This window comes from Balaenoptera physalus (genome assembly GCF_965194825.1).
Source record: "Balaenoptera physalus genome assembly, chromosome: 4".
NCBI classification, from domain to species: domain Eukaryota; kingdom Metazoa; phylum Chordata; class Mammalia; order Artiodactyla; family Balaenopteridae; genus Balaenoptera; species Balaenoptera physalus.
The window spans coordinates 32,800,274-32,814,148 of NC_138891.1; the positions used below are offsets into that span (position 1 = coordinate 32,800,274).

The 13,875-nt window shown below is 38.5% G+C and overlaps 1 protein-coding gene across 1 annotated transcript in view; it reads right to left on the minus strand.

The window, feature by feature from the left end:
* MINDY4B (MINDY family member 4B) overlaps positions 1–4,935 on the minus strand; it is a 46,143-nt gene extending 41,208 nt beyond the window's left edge. Inside the window, exons 1-2 of the mRNA XM_082459715.1 lie at positions 1,495–4,935; positions 1,228–1,255 (exon numbers count right to left, since the gene is read on the minus strand). Of these exons, the coding sequence (XP_082315841.1) occupies positions 1,228–1,255; positions 1,495–1,601 (135 nt within the window). The 5' untranslated portion in view covers positions 1,602–4,935. The remainder of the gene's footprint in view (positions 1–1,227; positions 1,256–1,494) is intronic.
* Positions 4,936–13,875: the final 8,940 nt, after the last annotated feature.

Consider the following 13,875-nt stretch of genomic DNA (forward strand, 5'->3'; position numbering starts at 1 on the left):
TTCTATCCTAATTTCATGAAACAAATTTGCCTAGTTGGTAGCTGAAACATGAAGGAAACTGCCTTCCTAGTTTTTCTGGATTCCTAGAGGCTAAGATGCTTTCTTATCTCAGAAACACAGCATCCAAGTCACAGACTACTGGTGGGATAAGATGCATTTCGTAAATCACATGGAAAATCTTTACATTTTTGGCAGGGGGTTTCCCCCACCTTGTGTAAAGCATAACTTGACATTTTTTTTTTTTTCCTTGCAAAGATTGTTTTATCTTTTGACTATTCTATTCCCCCAAATGATAGCTAGCTCCATTTAATACTTTCAGGACTAAAATAGAAGTCTTATCTCCCCAATTCTAATAGACTGTGTAAGAGAGTTTCAGCACAAATAACAAGGCTTTTGATCACAGGTTACTTGGAGCAAGGTGCTTTAGTGTTAATAGTTAAAATATTAATAATTCAGTTGTTTGATTGTATCATATATTAGTGCCAAGAAAATCACCTTAATATTTTATGCTGTGTTTGTTCAGTGATTGAATTAATAACTGAAACACAAAGTCCATTACCTTCTAACCTTTTCAGGTGACGTGAGAGAAAAACATCTTTCATCTTATACTGTATAACAGATTTTAAAATACATTTTAACACCTGAATTCAGTCATCTTTTCCTTATTTGAAGATGGTAAGGAAAACAATTTTTCAGAAGCTGAATCAAGACAGTAACTATTTTCAGAACGACTTTTCTTCAGGATCACTGAAGCACTTGGGTGTCAGAATCTAGTGTTATTTCACAAGTGTAGGAACTCTAGATTCTCATATATTTTTTTCTAAAATAATAACCACATGTGCTTCTAATGATGAAGAGGAGCTCAGCTTGGTGCTCTGTGGTGACCTAGATGGGTGGGATGGGGTGGAGGGCGGGAGGGAGGTCCAAGAGGGAGGGGACATATGTATACATATAGCTGATTCACTTCATTGTACAGCAGAAACTAACACAACATTGTAAAGCAACTATACCCCAATTAAAAAGAAAAAGTAGGAAGAGATTTTTATGAAAAAAGAAAGCGTAAGAAAAGATCTTCAACAAGGTTTCTAGTTTTGTGTTTTCACACATTAAATGCTGGGTGCCTGAGTGACATTATGCGCACAGAATAAATGCAGATTATGCTGTTAATGTGATTGTTTTGAAGAAGCAGCTAGAGGAAAACACACTAGCTTTGAGGAAAATAATTACCTGAGAAGTTGTATTATTGGTTCCCAACCTATAAATGAAAGAGAGAAAACATCAAGAAAATTACTCACTATGTTCAACCCTTATACCCTCAAACCTCTTCAACTTCAACCTTGCTAGGGATGGCTCTTTCTGCAAACAGTTATACCTGAAGCATTTAAAATGTAAATCTGTAACGGACACTTCTCACGTGGGAAGTGTAAAAGCTGATTACTTAAACACCTAAAATCCCTCTGGTTCTAGAGAAATGAGAAAATGAGAACATCTTACCGGTGATAACTAAAGATTTCCCTCCACTTGTCCAGAAATGAAATCTTCCTAGTTATCTCCTCTAAATCCAGCTCTTGGGAGCTCTGTTCCCGGTCCGAGGGCTCCATAGCTGTTTAGATAATGTAAGGAATTAGAAGAAGGAAGTTGTTCGGGTGGGAGAGAGAGGGCTGGCAGTGAAGTGAGATGGCTGGCATAGATACCCAGGTGGAGTGTGTGCAACCCCTACTTTTTGACCAGCAAGGAGATCATGCCACCCAGTTGCAGCTTTGGGCGTTTTGTAAGCCCCTGCTATCAGATCATGATTAAACTTTCATTAGAGGTAGAATACTTTTGCGTTTTTCTTCACTGTATGGGCGCCATGAATGTTTAATCCAAGACACAGATTTATAAACAAAGGGGCTGCAATTACTTACCTGTATCAAAGCAACTGGGATAATTTAACCGATGAGAGATACCATGCTGGGGGAATGTGATAGCACCTTATTCTGTGGTGCCTCCTTGGAAACACGTAGTCAAAGAGGATAAAAGCCATCATGCTGATACTGAAAAATGATAGCAACTACTATTGGGTAATACGTAGGCCGAGGAAGAATCTGGCCAAAGGATATTTGATATAGATTTTAGTCCACAGAAATATTACACAATTTGAAGCGGGACTGGTTTGATTTGTTTTGGGGAGAAATTTAAAGGTATGTCTCTTCCTATTGGCTGAATGAATTGTAGCTGTAATAACTGGCATAAAAAAGAATATTGATGGTTGTGTCGGTTAATTTTATGTGCCAACTTGCTAGGCTATGGTACCGAGTTTTTGGTCAAATACCAGTCCAGATGTTGCTGTAAAGATATTTTTTAGATATGATTAACATTTAAATGGTAGACTTATGGTTTCTCTGGGTATATGCCCAGTAGTGGGATTGCTGGGTCATATGGTAGTTTTATTTTTAGTTTTTTAAGGAACCTCCATACTGTTCTCCGTAGTGGCTGTATCAATTTACATTCCCACCAGCAGTGCAAGAGGGTTCCCTTTTCTCCACACTCTCTCCAGCATTTATTGTTTGTAGATTTTTTGATGATGGCCATTCTGACCGGTGTGACAGATGAATGGATAAAGAATATACAATGCAATATTACTCAGCCATAAAAAAGAATGAAATTGGGTCATTTGTAGAGACGTTGATGGATCTAGAGACTGTCTTACAGAGTGAAGTAAGTCAGAAAGAGAAAAACAAATATCGTATATTAACACATAAATGTGGAACCTAGAAAAATGGTACAGATGAACCAGTTTGCAGGGCAGAAATAGAGACACAGATGTAGAGAACAATGTATGGACACCAAGGGGAGAAAGTGGGGGTGGGAGATGGTGGTTGTGGTGGGATGAATTGGGAGATTGGGATTGACATGTATACACTAATATGTATAAAATGGATAACTAACAAGAATCTGCTGTATAAAAAATAAATTAAATAAAATTCAAAAATTCAAAAAAAAATTTAAATTGGTGATTTTGAGTAAAGCAGATTATCCTTTGTAATGTGGGTGAGTCTTATCCAATCAGTTGAAGGCCTTAAGAGAAAAGACCAAGGTCCGCAGAGGAAGAAGGAATTTGGCCTCTAAACAGCCTTTAGACCTGAGCCTGCAACATCAACTCTTCCCTGGGCCCCCAGCCTGCCAGCCTGCCGTGCATATTTCAGACTTGCCAGTCCCCACAATCATGTGGCCAATTAGTTTAAGGAAATATATATATATATAGAGAGAGAGAGAGAGAGAGAGAGAGAGACCCACATGTCCTATTGGTTCTGTTTCTCTGGAGAACCCTGAGAAATACAATAGTTTTATCAAAACAAATAATAATGGTTACCAGAAAAGGGTTCCTGTCTTTTCTGACCTAAATTGGACCTCTTCAGCAGGAGGTCACTTTCTCTATGACATATCTGATCATGAGTTTTGTGAAATTCTGGGAATACTAAGAGGTCAAAGCAAAGAGGCTATGTGGATTTATGATGACTAGAGTAGTCAGGGCTGAGGGGACTGGTTATATATTGAAACACAGCAAGTCACCACATCAACCAGAGGCAGATTTAAATGTCCACAGTTTTGCCTGGGAATGCTCTACTCCAGTTTCTTAAACTAACTTTTAGTGATTGCTTAACCATTTCATATTCACAGGTCTCATAAACTTCCACCAGGTTCAGTATTTTTATTGTAGACATAAGAGGCATAAAGAAATCCTTCCTTATTTCCCTCCTCTAACCATACATCCTCCTTTAAAAAAAGCTTTACTCTGCTTTCCTCTTTATAATTTTATAGTTTTAATGGTGGCATCAGTATTTAATATTTATTGGGCACCCCCTAACCCCCGCTGTAGAAAAACAATGAAAATACTTGATCCTTGCTCTCAAATAATATAAAGGTGAGAAATGTCTTGGAATTTCCAATTTAGAAAGTCATATTAAAAAATTAATTCTGGATCTACCATTTAAATAATTTAACAACCCTAAACCAAGAAAGAAGAGTAGCTGAGAAAACTATTTTTCTTAAGAATCGTTATTAAGTCTGTATATTTGGAACTATGTCTGTGTCCTGGTTTACAGAGAATTCTATAAAGGTAGAAGCATAAGCCCCATTGACTAGACAACTTACTAATGCACCATTCTGTTGGGTTCAATAAAATATTTTGAGTACTTCCTGTGTGCCAGGCACTCGGAGATGCCAAGGTAAGATGTGGTTCTTGCTCTTTCTAGCAGAAGAAACAGGCACACAGGGAGGGGAAAATGCTGTGAGAACAGTGGCTTGGGGCTGTGGGAGCAAGGGGGCAGGTAGGAGAGCAGAGTGGTAAAGGGCATGGCCTCTGGGCCCCAGCTGCTTAGTTCTGAATCATGGTTTCACCACTTGCTAGCTGTGTGGCCTTGGGCAAGTTATTTAACCTCTCTGTGCCCAGTTTATTCATCTGTGAAATGGGGATAGTTCCATATCTTTACCATGTTGAGACTTCTAATTGATGAAAACGGTATATCACTCTACTTAATGTAGATCTTATTTATCTTTCCATTGTTTAATCCTTAAAAATAGAATCCCTGAACCAAATGATATGGTTATTTTAAAGAGTTTTGCTACTGCCAAATTTTGTTATTGTTTGTGAGCATTCCTTGCCCAGCCCCTTTTGTTCCTTTTATTTCTAAGTTGGAATTCATGGTCCCATTCTTTTCAACCAAGAAAGTGCTGTCTTTACTACCGTTCCTTTCTTTTTCTTTTCAGTTAGATGTTGATAAGAGTTCTATAAATGGAAAGGGCTGGCCTCTGGACTACACCAGGAGTTAAGAATGTGACTCAGCTACATCCAGAGGAAGCCACTGCTCTCTTGGGCATTTTGTCAAAAGACTTAGGGTAGGAGCTGGGCGTAGAAGTAGGGTGGAAAGAAAAGATGGGATTGGGGGATCTCGGGCCAGATCTGGAGAGTTGGGCAGGAAAGGTGTACACAAATACGTAGAATTTGGGGTTACCCCCCTCACTTTTTAATACCTTTGCCCCCACCCCATGGCACATGAAGTCACCTAAATCTCCTGTCCCAACACTGCCCATGATGCATCAAAGGATTGGGCCTGAATACAGGGTTTCATGCAGCAATGGATCTGCAGCAGCAAAAGGAAAGAGTACAAAGCAGCGGCCATGGGGTAGGAGGGAAGTTTTGCAGCCCTGCAGTGGGGCAGGGGGATGGTGCAGGGTCTGAAATCCTTCACCTGTAAAGGAAATACACTATGTAAGTGCAGAAACCTGTGCCTGAATCCATTTGCTTTCTTTCTTGATAATTTTGAAAAATAATACCAATGATTTCATGAGAAAAGCTAGTTTTTATTTCAAACTTGGAAATTAACATGTAAACATTTAATGTTATTAACATTTGCTATAGGTTCCCAGAAAACTATGACTGATCTTTACAGTATTTACTCAGTTCATCCTTATGGTCAAATTTGAAGACCTTGGGCTTGCAAGCATTTTGACCGGCTTGAAAAATTATCCCCAACCTTTCTTCTTGCTGTTTCTACATGAGACTTTATAAACAGAAATCTGGAAGCAGAATTTTAGAGCCTTTCGATTTTTTTTCTTAAATAAAATCTTGTTAGTGTTTAATTAACCTTACTCCTGGAAAGCTCTTCCTTAGGATTAAGTTAAATCCTTTATGGTTTAATTATCATTCATTTTCTTTAGTTCTTCTTTCTGTGGAGATGGAAATTTCCTGATTATAGTCCTTCCTTAAAGAATTCTGCCAATCCACTGGAAACTAGAAGATAGTTGATATATTCCCCTTTTGTTCTTCGGTGGTGTGGTAAGGAAGAGAAAGAGGGTGTCAGGCCCAGGGTCAAATCCCAGGGCCTCTCCCATGACCGTAACCTTGGAGAAGTTATTTAGTTTCTCTGAGCTTCACTTTCCGTATCTCCTTTGACTTACCTCACAGAATCAAAATGAATATGACCTATGCGAAAACTCCTAACCTTTAGCCAATGTTTTCTTGCCTCTTATATATTAAAAATTCTCCTTTCAAAGTTTTACTTTTTCCTGCCTTTACGCATTCTAGGGGTGATAGCACAGGCTCGGGATAGAGCTAGAAGTCAGAAAGTCCTAAAGTATGAAGACTGGGGCATTTGTCCCTCAGTCAGTGGCCATGAGGTCATTGGTTGTTCACTTAGTCGCTGGTATGGGCCACATTCCTCCTCCAAAAGGTCTTAAAGACCAATGTGGTATAATGGGATATACATATTTGGTCTTTGTCCCCAGTTCCTGTCAAACCTTTGGAATTTCAATTGTAGAACACCTAAGTGGTGTTGGAGAAATAGCGAATTAGTTGGTTTGGGGAAAAAAAAAAAATCTCTCATCTGGTGTCAGAAAGAATCTGAGAACCAGCATTTAAAGCACATATCCTGGAGTCAGATTGGGTGGGAATCTTTGCTCCTCTGCTATATTAGTTATCTATTGCTGCACAAGAAATTACCACAAACTTAGCAGCTTAAAACAATACCTATTTACTATGTCACAGTTTCCCCCGCTCAGGAGTCCAGGCATGGTTTAGAATCCTCTGCTCAAGGTCTCACAAGGCTGCAATTAAGGTGTTCGCCAGGCCTTGAGTTCTCATCTAGACTGAGTCCTCTTCTAAGCTCACATAGTTGTTGGCAGAACTCATTTCCTTGTGACTAGAGAACTTATTTCTTCAAGACCAGCAGGAAAAAGGGAGGCTCTGCTGCTTCAAGTCCCTGATCTTGGGAAAAGCCTAAGCTCTCTTATAAAGGACTCACTTGATTAGACCAGGTCCACCCAGAAATATCTCCCTTTTGATTAATTGGAAGTCAAACTGATTAGGGACCTTAATTACATCTGCAAAATTCCTTCACCTTTGCCATATGAGGTAACATAATGATGAGAGTGATAGCCCACCACCTTTGCCATAGTCTGTTGGCTTTTTCAGATGGTCTCTTTCTTGTGTGAGTTGTGTCTTTCAAGGAATTGGTCAATTTTATTTAAGTTATCAAATTTGTGAGCATAGAGTTGTTTATAGTATTCCTTTATTATCCTTTTAATGTCCATGAGATCTGTAGTGATGTCCCCTCTTTAATTTCTTTTTTTTTAAATTTTGATTTATGTTAATTATTATATATGGCTTATATCATCATATGTAAAAAGTAACCAAGCAGAATTTTAAAAGCCCTTAGCTATTATACATTATCTACTCACTTCTTTTTTTTTATTTAACATCTTTATTGGAGTATAATTGCTTTACAATGGTGCGTTAGTTTCTGCTTTGTAACAAAGTGAATCAGCTATACATATACATATATCCCCATATTTCCTCCCTCTTGCTTCTCCCTCACACCCTGTCTATCCCACCCCTCTAGGTGGTCACAAAGCACCAAGCTGATCTCCCTGTTCTATGCAGCTGCTTCCCACTAGCTATCTACTTCACATTTCATAGTGTATATATATCCATGCCACTCTATCACTTCATCCCAGCTTACCCTTCCCCCTCCTCATGTCCTCAAGTCCATTCTCTACATCTGCATCTTTATTCCTGTCCTGCCCCTAGGTTCTTCAGAACCTATTTATTTATTTATTTATTTTTTAGATTCCATATATATGTGTTAGCATACGGTATTTGTTTTTCTCTTTCTGACTTACTTCACTCTGTATGACAGACTCTAGATCCAACCACCTTACTACAAATAACTCAATTTCTTTTCTTTTTATGGCTGAGTAATATTCCATTGCATATATGTGCCACATCTTCTTTATCCATTCATCTGTCGATGGACACTTAGGTTGCTTCCATGTCCTGGCTATTGTGAATAGAACTGCAATGAACATTGTGGTAGATGACTGTTTTTGAATTATGGTTTTCTCAGGGTATATGCCCAGTATTGGGATTGCTGGGTCATATGGTAGTTCTATTTTTAATTTTTTAAGGAACCTCCATACTGTTCTCCATAGTAGCTGTATCAATTTACATTCCCACCAACAGTGCAAGAGGGTTCCCTTTTCTCCACACCCTCTCCAGCATTTATTATTTGTAGATTTTTTGATGATGGCCATTCTGACTGGTGTGAGGTGATACCTCATTGTAGTTTTGATTTGCATTTCTCTAATGATTAGTGATGTGGAGCATCTTTTCATGTGTTTGTTGGCAATCTGTATATTTTCTTTGGAGAAATGTCTGTTTAGGTCTTCTGCCCACTTTTGGATTGGGTTGTTTGTTTTTTTGATATTGAGCTGCATGAGTTGCTTGTATGTTTTGGAGATTAATCCTTTGTCAGTTGCTTCATTTGCAAATATTTTCTCCCATTCTGAGGGTTGTCTTTTCATCTTGTTTATGGTTTCCTTTGCTGTGCAAAAGCTTTTAAGTTTCATTAGGTCCCATTAGTTTATTTTTGTTTTTATTTCCATTTCTCTAGGAGGTGTGTCAAAAAGGATCTTGCTGTGATTTATGTCATAGAGTGTTCTGCCTATGTTTTTCTCTAAGTGTTTTCTAGTGTCTGGCCTTACTTTGAGGTCTTTAATCCATTTTGAGTTTATTTTTGTGTATGGTGTTAGGGAGTGTTCTAATTTCATTCTTTTACATATAGCTGTTCAGTTTTCCCAGCACCACTTATTGAAGAGGCTGTCTTTTTTCCATCGTATATTCTTGCCTCCTTTATCAAAAATAAGGTGACCATATGTGCGTGGGTTTATCTCTGGGCTTTCTACCCATTCCATTCATCTATATTTGTTTTTGTGCCAGTACCATATTGTCTTGATTACTATACTACAGACTATAGCTTTGTAGTATAGTCTGAGGTCTGGGAGCCTGATTCTTCCAGTTCCATTTTTCTTTCTCAAGATTGCTTTGGCTATTCAGGGTCTTTTGTGTTTCCATACAAATTGTGAAATTTTTTGTTCTAGTTCTGTGAAAAATGCCTTTGATGGTTTGATAGGGATTGCACTGAATCTGTAGATTGCTTTGGGTACTATAGTCATTTTCACAATGTTGATTCTTCCTATCCAAGAACATGGTATATCTCTCCATCTGTTTGAATCATCTTTAATTTCTTTCATCAGTGTCTTATAGTTTTCTGCATACAGGTCTTTTGTCTCCTTAGGTAGGTTTATTCCTAGATATTTTATTCTTTTTGTTGCAGTGGTAAATGGTATTCTTTCCTTAATTTCTCTTTCAGATTTGTCATCATTAGTGTATAGGAATGCAAGAGATTTCTGTGCATTAATTTTGTATCCTGCTACTTTACCAAATTCATTGATTAGCTCTAGTAGTTTTCTGGTACCATCTTTAGGATTCTCTATGTATAGTATCATGTCATCTGCAAACAGTGACAGCTTTACTTCTCCTTTTCCGATTTGGATTCCTTTTATTTCTTTTTCTTCTCTGATTGCTGTGGCTAAAACTTCCAAAACTATGTTGAATAATAGTGGAGAGAGTGGACAACATTGTCTTGTTCCTGCTCTTAGAGGAAATGGTTTCAGTTTTTCACCATTGAGAACGATGTTGGCTGTGGGTTTGTCATATATGGCCTTTATTATGTTGAAGTAAGTCCCTCTATGCCTACTTTCTGCAGGGTTTTTATCATAAATGGGTGTTGAATTTTGTCAAAAGCTTTTTCTGCATCTATTGAGAAGATCATATGGTTTTTCCTCCTTCAATTTGTTAATATGGTGTATCACATTGATTGATTTGCGTATATTGAAGAATCCTTGCATTCCTGGGATAAACCCCACTTGATCGTGGTGTATGATTCTTTTAATGTGCTGTTGGATTCTGTTTGCTAGTATTTTGTTGAGGATTTTTGCATCTATGTTGATCAGTGATATTGGCCTGTAGTTTTCTTTCTTTGTGACATCTTTGTCTGGTTTTGATATCAGGGTGATGGTGGCCTCATAGAATGAGTTTGGGAGTGTTCCACCTTCTGCTATATTTTGGAAGAGTTTGAGAAGGATAGGTGTTAGCTCTTCTCTAAATGTTTGATAGAATTCGTCTGTGAAGCCATCCGGTCCTGGGCTTTTGTTTGTTGGAAGATTTTTAATCACAGTCTCAATTTCAGTGCTTGTGAATGGTCTGTTTATATTTTATTTCTTCCTGGTTCAGTCTTGGAAAGTTGTGCTTTTCTAAAAATTTGTCCATTTCTTCCATGTTGTCCATTTTATTAGCATATACTTGCTTGTAGTAATCTCTCATGATCCTTTGTATTTCTGCAGTGTCAGTTGTTACTTCTCCTTTTTAATTTCTAATTCTATTGATTTGAGTCTTCTCCCTTTTTTTCTTGATGTGTCTGGCTAATGATTTTCAATTTTGTTTATCTTCTCAAAGAACGAGCTTTTAGTTTTATTGAGCTTTGCTATTGTTTCCTTCATTTCTTTTTCATTTATTTCTGATCTGATCTTTATCATTTCTTTCCTCCTGCTAACTTTGGGGTTGTTTTGTTTTTCTTTCTTTAATTGCTTTAGGTGTAAGGTTAGTTGTTTATTTGAGATGTTTCTTGTTTCCTGAGGTAGGATTGTATTACTATAAACTTCCCTCTTAGAACTGCTTTTGCTGCATTCCATAACTTTTTTGTCATCGTGTTTTCATTGTCATTCGTTTCTACGTATATGTTGATTTCCTCTTTGATTTCTTCAGTGATCTCTTGGTTATTTAGTAGTGTATTCTTTCGCCTCCACGTGTTTGTATTTTTTACAGATTTTTTCCTGTAATTGATATCTAGTCTCATAGCGTTGTGGTCGGAAAAGATACTTGATATGATTTCAATTTTCTTAAATTTACCAAGACTTGATTTGTGACCCAAGATATGATCTATCCTGGAGAAAGTTCCACGAGCACTTGAGAAGAAAGTGTATTCTGTTGTTTTTGGATGGAATGTCCTGTATATATCAGTTAAGTGCATCTTGTTTAAGGTATCATTTAAAGCTTGTGTTTCCTTATTTATTTTCATTTTGGACGATCTGTCCATTGGTGAAAGTGGGGTGTTAAAGTCCCCTACTGTTATTGTGTTACTGTCTATTTCCCCTTTTATGGCTGTTAGTATTTGCCTTATGTATTGAGGTGTTCCTATGTTGGGTGCATAAATATTTATAATTGTTATATCTTCTTCTTGGATTGATCCCTTGATCATTAGATCATTATGTAGTGTCCTTCTTTGTCTCTTGTAATAGTCTTTATTTTAAAGTCTATTTTGTCTGATATGAATATTGCTACTCCAACTTTCTTTTGATTTCCATTTGTATGGAGTATCTTTTTCCATCCCCTCACTTTCAGTCTGTATGGGTGCTTAGGTCTGAAGTGGGTCTCTTGTAGACAGCATATATATGGGTCTTGTTTTTGTATCCATTCAGCCAGTCTATGTCTTTTGGTTGGAGCATTTAATCCATTTACATTTAAGGTAATTTTCAATATGTATGTTCCTATTACCATTTTCTCAATTGTTTTGGGTTTGTTATTGTAGGTCTTTTCCTTCTCTTGTGTTTCCTGCCTAGAGAATTTCCTTTAGCATTTCTTGTAAAGCTGGTTTGGTGGTGCTGAATTCTCTTAGCTTTTGTTTGTCTGTAAAGTTTTTAATTTCTCCGTCAAATCTGAATGAGATCCTTGCTGGGTAGAGTAATCTTGGTTTTAGGTTTTTCTCTTTCATCACTTTAAATATGTCCTGCCACTCCCTTCTGCCTTGCAGAGTTTCTGCTGAAAGATCAGCTCTTAACCTTATGGGTATTCCCTTGTATTTTATTTGTTGCTTTTCCCTTGCTGCTTTTAATATTTTTTCTTTGTATTTAATTTTTGATAGTTTGATTAATATGTGTCTTGGCATGTTTCTCCTTGGATTTATCCTGTATGGGAGTCTCTCTGCTTTCTGGACTTGACTGACTATTTCCTTTCCCATATTAGGGAAGTTTTAAACTATAATCTCTTCAAATATTTTCTCAGTCCCTTTATTTTTCTCTTCTTCTTTAGGACCCCTATAATTCGAATGTTGGTGTGTTTAATGTTGTCCCAGAGGTCTCTGAGACTGTCCTCAATTCTTTTCATTCTTTTTTCTTTATTCTGCTCTGTGGTAGTTATTTCCACGATTTTATCTTCCAGGTCACTTATCCGTTCTTCTGCCTCAGTTATTTTGCTATTGATTTCTTCTAGAGAATTTTTAATTTCAGTTATTGTGTTGTTCATCTCTGTTTGTTTGCTCTTTAGGTCTTCTAGGTCCTTGTTAAACGTTTCTTGTATTTTCTCCATTCTATTTCCAAGATTTTGGATCATCTTTACTACTATTACTCTGAATTCTTTTCCAGGTAGACTGCCTATTTCCTCTTCATTTTTTTGGTCTGGTGAGTTTTTACGTTGCTTCCTCACCTGCTGTGTGTTTCTCTGTCTTCTCATTTTGCTTAACTTACTGTGTTTGGGGTCTCCTTTTCGCAGGCTGCAGGTTCGTAGTTCCCGTTGTTAGTGGTGTCTGCCCCCAGTGGCTAAGGTTGGTTCATTGTGTTGTGTAGGCTTCCTGGTGGAGGGGACTGGTTCCTGTGTTCTGGTGGATGAAACTGGATATTGTCTTTCTGGTGGGCAGGACCGCATCCGGTGGTGTGTTTTGGGGCGTCTGTGACCTTTTTATTATTTTTGGCAGGCTCTCTACTAATGGGTGGGGTTGTGTTCCTGTCTTGCTGGTTGTTTGGCATAGGGTATCCATCACTGTAGCTTTCTGGTCGTTGAGCGGAGCTGGGTATTAGCGTTGAGATGGAGATCTTTGGGAGAGCTTTTGCCATTTGATATTATGTGGAAGCTGGGAGGTCTCTGGTGGTCCAATGTCCCGAACTTGGCTCCTGACACCTGGCCAGAGCACCAAGACCCTGTCAGCCACATGACTCAGAAGAAAAGGAAGAAAAAGAGAAAGAAAGAAAGAAAATAAATAAATAAATAAAATAAAATAAAGTTGTTAAAAATATATTAAAAATTAAAAAGTAATAAAAAAAGAAAGAAAGAAAGAAGAGAGTAACCAAGCCAAAAAACAAATCCACCAATGATAACAGGCACTAAAATCTATACAAAAACAAAACAAAAACCATGAAAAAAAACGGACAGACAGAACCCTAGGACAAACGTTAAAAGCAAAGCTAAACAGACAAAATCACACAAAGAAGCATACACATACATACTCACAAGAGAAAAAGTAAGAAAATATATATATCGTTGCTCCACCACCTCAGTTTTTGGTATGATTCGTTGTCTATTCAGGTATTCCACAGATGCAGGTACATCAAGTTGATTGTGGAGATTTAATGCGCTGCTCCTGAGGCTGCTCGGAGAGATTTCCTTTTCTCTTCTTTGTTTGCATAGCTCCTGTGGTTCACCTTTGGATTTGGCCCCGCCTCTGCGTGTAGGTCGCCTGAGGACATCTGTTCCCCGCCCAGACAGGAAGGGGTTAAAGGAGCAGCTGATTCGGGGGCTCTGGCTCACTCAGGCCCTGGGAGGGAGGGGTATGGAATGCGGGGCAAGCCTGTTGTGGCAGAGGCTGGCATGACATTGCACCAGCCTGAGGCACACCATGTGTTCTCCTGGGGAGGTTTTCCCTGGATCACGGGACCGTGGCAGTGGTGGGCTGCACAGGCTCCCGGGAGGGGAGGTATGGATAGTGACCTGTGCTTGCACACAGGCTTCTTGGTGGCTGCAGCAGCAGCCTTAGCATCTCATGCCTGTCTCTGGGGTCCGCGTTGATAGCCGCGGCTTGTGCCCGTCTCTGGAGCTCATTTAGGTGGTGCTCTGAATCCCCTCTCCTCGTGCACCCCGAAACAATGGTCTCTTGCCTCTTAGGCAGTTCCAGACTTTTTCTCGGACTCCCTCCCACTTAGCTGTGGTGCACTAGCCCCCTTCAG